The 7,072-nt window shown below is 45.8% G+C and overlaps 1 protein-coding gene across 1 annotated transcript in view; it reads left to right on the plus strand.

Annotated features, from left to right (window-relative positions):
• The window catches only part of Vps13d (vacuolar protein sorting 13 homolog D), a 214,580-nt gene that overhangs the window by 42,924 nt on the left and 164,584 nt on the right, over positions 1-7,072 (plus strand). Inside the window, 3 exon segments of the mRNA XM_040735088.1 lie at positions 3,005-3,095; positions 4,557-4,683; positions 6,286-6,466. Of these exon segments, the coding sequence (XP_040591022.1) occupies positions 3,005-3,095; positions 4,557-4,683; positions 6,286-6,466 (399 nt within the window).

A 7,072-nucleotide genomic window follows, 5' to 3' on the forward strand; every position in this document is an offset into this window, starting at 1 on the left:
AAACTGGTGGTGTGCTTCGGTGCCTGTACAGAGGGCGGTCCCAAGCATTAGGTGAGGTTAAGGTGAGACCCTCCACATGGTGCCTGCCACATAGCAAGTGTGCAGTGAATGGTTGCTGTTACAGTTTTTATTATGACATGATTGCAGTGCTTGTAACCCAGTCTTCACATTCAGGTTGTAAATACTAAAAAACAACCCAGCAGGTAGCATTGAAGACTATATTTAAGGCAGTCTGCCGTGTATGATGGAACAGTAGGCAGGTTCACCGAGCTGACCGTGTGGGCCAATAGAGGCCTGCTGTAAGTTATAAGGCCTGGCCCGCAGCAGCTGCTCACTTCTGTGTGCTTTGGGAGGAAGGTCTTATCTGCATGTCTTGGTGCATGTGATCTTGCATGTACTGCTGGGGGCAGCCAGGAAGAGAGCTCTGTTACCCCATGTTGGTGTTGTCTTGCTTTTCTAACCCACCTGGGAGGAGAGATGGGGGCGTGGGGCTGGGTGGGGGGCAGTTCTGCCTTCTGCTCAGCCGGAGGGTGAACACACTACTTGGCTGCTCTGAGGCTCTGGGGCATTGGCCCTGCAAGGTGCCTGAAGTGGCAGTGTTCAGTCACCCTTTGTTTGCATTTGATATGTTATAAAGTAACTTTATTCCCCTGGTGCCTGTGGGGATCTGCCTCAGGAATCCTTCCCTGCTGTAGCGAGCTGTGCTCCCCCCGGGGGCTTTGCACAGTAGGAGCACAGGGCTACATTTTTTGAGACAAGTGTTTTTGAATATTTTTATTCTTTTTTTTTTTTTTTTTTGTTTTGGTCTGAGACAGGGTTTCTCTGTGTAACAGCTAGCTGTCCTGGAACTTGCTCTGTAGACCAGACTGGCCTTAAACTCACATATCCGCCTGCCTCTGCCTCCGGAGTACTGGGATTAAAGGCGTGCGCCACCACCGCCCGGCTTATGATGGGTTTCTATTATATCACAGAGAGAATGAGTCATGTATTGCCAACACATCTCCTTTCTTTCCTTTTCCGCACTGAAGTCTTTTAAAGCAGATTCTAGGGCAGGTCAGATTGTTCAGTGGGTAGCGGTGGTGTCTGCTGTCAAGCCTGATGACTCGCACGGCAGGAGGAGAGGACTGATCCCTGAAAGTTGTCCTCTGACCTCCACATGTGTACACATGTATGCCTTCACACGCGCACACACAGATAAATGTTAAAGAGTTAAAGCCAAGGCCTTCTCTGCAGTGAAATTCTATTTCAAAAACCAAAGTAAAATTAAAAACAATTCTAGATACCATCACCCCCCCCCACATTTGTTTCTAGAAAAAAAATGAATATTTTTCTTACAAAATCACAGTCATTGTCCATCTTGCTACATTGACAGATGTGCCTTGGTGTTACACAGCACCATCAGGCCACACTCAGGTTTCCAGAATGTTGCACACATGCCTTTTTCTGGAGGAACTGTGGAGGCGAGTGTGATTTGAGAGGATTCTGGCCTTTCCTTTGGTCTCTGCAGTGCTAGGCTTTTCTGAGAGGTGAGTTTTCTCAGCTATGGAATGAGAAGAAGTCAGTAAAAGAACACATGACAACCCGAGTCAGTGTCCAATGAGGGTCACCATGTTACATTTGCTGCCCTGTTTCTTTCGATTCTCGTGTGGAAATGAGTGTTTCTCTGCGTCTCCCCAGCCTTCTGTGTGCCGACTTGCGAGGGAACCTGGGCTTGTACTGGGGTGCACTCCACATATTAGCAGTTCTACTGCTCATAAGACTCCATCCTGCTTTTGGGACTGGAAGTTAGTGTGCGGATTGATTTAGACACACTTCTTGAAGAGGATGTACCACCAAGTGGCAAGTGCTTCCTGTCTCTCTGAGGCAGGGGGCAGAGGACAGGTCCTTTCTCAGCGATGTGAAGGTGACATGTCATGAAGTGTGTTCACGGGGCAACCTATGGGTTCCTTCTAACAAAGCAATGCTTAAGGGTTTTATTTTCCCTTTCTGTGGGACCTTGATGTCTTGAGATCCTTCTGTGTTCCCTGTCAGAGAAACGAGAGCATCTCCTGCTAAGGTCACTGCTCTGACGACAGTCCTTGGTTCACTTTCTCTGCCTTTTTTTTTTTTTTTTCTAATAGGTCCTTTTCGTCCTTTCTGCTCTCATTTTCCTTCTTTCTCTCTTGAGTTTTGTACCCATTTGGTAACTCCTGATGTTCGATTCTATGAAGACTTGGAGGACAAAGGGGTGTTTGGTACACATGTCCTTACATCTCCTGATCCTTCTCTTCTGTCAGAGCCTGGCCCCTAAGCCAGAGGAGCTGGGGACTGACCCAGAAAATTCTTAAGCATACAAGTGTTTTCAGTAGTTGGGATTACTTTAGTGCAGCCTGTTAAGAGAATTCTACTCTTGAGACAAGAGGTCCCTGTCCCTGTGAAGTCCCATTGCTGAACAGAGACCTCTGTTAAATATGGATTCTAGGACATTTTCATCACTACACTGATTTTATAGATGAGACCTGACTTTATAGATCTGTGAGTCACTGCAGAACTATGCAATGCTAACAGTTAATGCTAAGATGAGGAACCTTGCTTTATACTGTGTAGCATTTCACCCCACCATCAGGAATGTAGAGGAGAGGCCACAGACTCTGACATTAGAATTCCTTCCCCATGTGCTTGATTAGCAGATCTGCTTTGGGTCTGAGCTGGTGAGGTGACTCAGCAGGTCCCAGTGTCTGCTACCAAGCCTGACAGTCTTGAGTTGGATTCCCAGACCCCGCACAGTGGAAGGAGTGGAAGGAGTGGAAGGAGAGAAGATTTATTCCCACAGATTGTCCTCTGACCTCCAAACACATGTACAAGCACGCGCACGCGCGCGCGCGCGCACATACACACTGAATAAATAGTAAAAGATTTATTTTTATTTCCACCTTTCCAAGCTATCCCTGTCCTTACCCATCCTGTCCTGCTACTTCCTGTTCCCCTCATTGACTTGCTTTTTGCTTTGTACCTTGTGTCCTAGGTTCATTCGCTTTCTCTTGTGCTGAGCAAGGCCACCAGTGAGCTGGCTAAAGCAAATGTGTCCAAATTAGTAGCACACATGGAGATGATTGGTAAGTGGGGCAAGACCAGACATGCGCAGTCTGGTAGGTTTCCAACACCCAGCATAAAACTAGCTGTCCTCACATGCCAAGTAAAGTGTCCATCTGTGGCTTGATGTGGGTATTGGTGTGGCCATTTTTTACAGTGGTGGCCCTAATCCTGGCTTTGGGATGAGTATTGTCTGGATGTCTTATTACAAAGGCAGGTAATGGTACAACTTCCTCCCTGCTCCTCTCCCATCTCATCCCAAGGACCCCTAGCATCCATTTGTGTAGTGTGACCAGATAGTTTTTTTTTTTTTATGAAATGGAGAAATATTAGTAGTTAGATCTAGAAGACAGTCAGGACAAAGGACTGTCTGTTGAAAATGGGACAGGCTCATTCTGTTTGTGCTCTTAAGTAGGGGTGCTGCCAAGAGAGGGTGTGGTGTTCTGCAGCAGGGGATAGTAGCAAAGCTGACATCTTTCTGGTTGGCTTTTGCAGGTTGGAATTCTTACTAGAACACCATGTTCTAAGTGATAGGGTTTATAAAGCATGAGTTCGAACACTGTCCTTCCTTATAAATATAAATAAATATATACTTATATATAAATATAAAAAATAATATAAATATTTATATATAATTGAATATATGCCTTTGAGTCCTTGGGGAGCTGACCTGGCCTGCCAGAGGTGTATACCTTGGTGATCATTGTGACAGCTGTGTAAAGTTAGGATTGGTTTTGTCCTGTAGAGATAATAGTTCAGTAGCTGGCCTAGAACTTCCATGTATTCCAGGCTTCCACTCCCAGGGATCCACCTGTTTCTGCCTCCGGAGTACTGGGATTACAGGCGTGCACCAGCCACTGCACCCTGCAGGAAGGAACATTATTCACTCACGTTCCAGTACACGTGCCCACCCCCACCCCCGTGCTCTCACCCCGGGACTGTGCTCCTGCCAGCAGGATCATTTCCAGTGTCAGCACCATCGTCCCCACGCATCAGCGGGTTTTCTTCTTTTATCAAGTCACTGCAAGCCCACACTGTTGCTTGAGCAGCTGACACAGACACTTCCTCCCTTGTTCTTTTATTACGAGTACAATGAATAGACCTTGCGATGGGTCTCCCACTTCTAACCAGTGGTCTGGTCTCCGAGGATCCTGCTTCTGTCTGCAGCTGCCAGTGTTTTGTCCTTCAAGTTGGAAATGCATTTAGATTGATTCCCTTCCCTTGTAGATGTGCCCTCTGGTGTGCAGTGTTGCTGGCTTGTGTAGATTTGTTTAGATTTGTTCAACTCCTTTAGAGTTTGGCATTAAAACCCTTAGAAATAGCACATCAAATGTATTTCTGGTGTCTTGGCATCTGGAAATTCACCTCTGACAGTTTGATTAAAAAGTGGAAGTCTGAGGCATGTGCATGTCTGTTTTAATTCAGATGTAATAAACAATTTCAGAAAAGGTCCGTAATAACGTGCTCTAATTTTAACACTGTAGAAGGAGACCTGGCCTTGCAGGGAAGCATTGGGAGCCTGTCCCTGAGTGACCTCACGCCTCATGGAGACTTCTACAGAGAACGCTTTACCACAAGTGGAGAAGAGGCGCTCATCTTCCAGACTTTCAAGTAAAACATACACATCTCCTCTCTGGGCTGTATGTCAGGTCACTGGCTGCAAAGCACCTGCCTTTAATCCAGCTGTGTGTCATGATCACTGCTGTTTTGGAGTCCCTTTTAAATGTTGTTTTACATGTGTTTGTTTTCTGTGTGTCTCCCACTGTGTGTGTGTGTGTGTGTGTGTGTGTGTGTGTGAGAGAGAGAGAGAGAGAGAGAGAGAGAGGACAACTTGCTTAGTTGGTTCTCTCCTTCCACCATGTGGGTCCTGGGGATTGAACCCAGATCGCCAAATTTGGCAGCAAGTGTTCGTCCACTGAACTGTTTGCCATCTCACTGTTTAAAATTGTTATTGACAAAGCAGGTAAAAAAATTTTACCTAAGTAAAATTTAAAAGATCTAGCTTATGAGGAGTCCTGATTTATACTGAGTTTTATTGAAGAGATTTGCATTGGAGATTGCTTAGTGTCATAAGCATATGGGAAAGGATTGAAATAATCCCAGTTATCAGAAGACCTGGGCTCTGTCATCTTCTACCAACTTGCTGTGTGACCTGCAGCAGGTCACTTAGTCTCTGTGTGCCACTTTTCCTCTGTCTGCGATGGGGCCTGAGCTGAGCCATCTCCACACTTCTGTGTAGCCCTGGGCATTGCCTGATCCAATCTGAGAGCTCTGCTCACACTGAGTAATGCCAGTGTGCTCTTTCTGCAAATAAGTATGACTTATAGTGAATTCCTGCTGGATTTTAGAAGACGCCTTTAGTCCTGTCTACTTACGTTAAAGAATGTTTTCCTGGATGAGGCTTTCAGCTTTCTTGAGAGGAATTAGAAATGTGGTTGATTAGTCCCGCCCATTGATGTTATGTAAGGTTGAGGCTGCTGTTCAGCCCCTCCCAATTTATTGTGCTGAGAAAAGCAGTTCCCCCAAACCACCTGCGGGCTGAGGGCGTGCTTACTGGTAGAGTGCTTGTGCAAAGCTCTGGTTTCATTCTCTAGTGAACCTCTCAGCTCATTCTCCCCCGAGTGTGAGAACTTCTCACCGAGGTTGCCTCACTCTACTGAGAATTTGGACTTCAGAGTTTAGTTTGATTTGCTTATTTTATACACGACAGTGGCATGACTCTACAATAAACGAGATGATTAATGTGAGCTTTAATTCTTTGCTTGGCACAAAAGCGCATTCCTTGGTAATTCCTGTGTGGTCATTTCTTTCTTGGCACCACAGTCCATTAGATTCTGAGTGAGTTAAAAGTCCTCTGTTGGTCCTTGTGCCTACACTTGAATTGCAGTCTACATTTCACTGATGGAAAAGGGCAACTCTTTCTGTTTCTTAGATGCCCTCCTTGTGTGCAAGGGCAGCACTCAGGTGGCTTCGGTGTTTTCTGGAGGCGGAGTGAGTTTTATGCTCAGTGGTGCCCGCTGTTGGTAGCTCTGGGTGTCACACCACCCTTTTTGTTGATGCCCTTATTATTAAATTATTAACAGACTTGTTTTGGGGGTTTCCATTTTAATAGCTAAAGCTGTTTTGGAGGGGAAACCCTTAAATCAGCCTTAGTTTTCTTCTAATACTCAAGTCTTGCTGATGTCTGAGTCCTATTTTTGTCCTAATTTCCAGATATGGGCAGCCAGACCCTCTGCTCCAGCGAGAGCATGACATTCGTGTGAGCCTCCAGATGGCCTCTGTGCAGTATGTGCACACACAGCGCTTTCAGGCGGAGGTGGTGGCCTTCATTCAGCACTTCACTCAGCTGCAAGATGTCTTAGGGCGCCAGCGAGCTGCTCTCGAGGGTCAGACGGTGGGTAGTGTCATGTCTCTAAGTTGCTTTTTCCATTTGACGGAGCCATAGAACTTTAAGATAGTTGTTTTCCTTTACTGAAAATAGATTTTTTCATGCAGTACATTCTACTTATGGTTTTCCCTCTCCCAACTCCTTCCAGCTCCTCTTAGTCCCTTCCCATCTAGATCTACACCCTTTCTGTCTATGGTTAAAAAACAAAGAGGCATCTGAAGAGTAAGAAATAAAGTAAAATGATGTGGGGTGTGTGTGTGTGTGTGTGTGTGTGTGTGTGTGTGTGTGTGTGTGTGTGTGTGTGTGTGTGTATGTGTATGTGTGTGTGTGTGTGTGCATGCGCACTTGCTTATGTGGGCATCAGAAGTTAAATATCAGGGGCTGGAGAGTTGGCTCAGTGGTTAACAGCACTGACTGCTCTTCCAGAGGGCCTGAGTTCAATCCGCAGCAACCAGATGGTGTCTCACAACCATCTGTAATGAGATCTGGTGCCCTCTTCTGGTGTGAAGGCATACATGCAGACAGAACACTGCATCACATAATAAATAAACAAACAAATAAATAAATAAAATCTTTAAAAAAAAAGTGGACATCTCACTGAACCTGAAGCTA

This window comes from Mesocricetus auratus, unplaced genomic scaffold, assembly GCF_017639785.1.
Source record: "Mesocricetus auratus isolate SY011 unplaced genomic scaffold, BCM_Maur_2.0 Super-Scaffold_100042, whole genome shotgun sequence".
In the NCBI taxonomy this organism is placed as follows: Eukaryota; Metazoa; Chordata; class Mammalia; order Rodentia; family Cricetidae; genus Mesocricetus; species Mesocricetus auratus.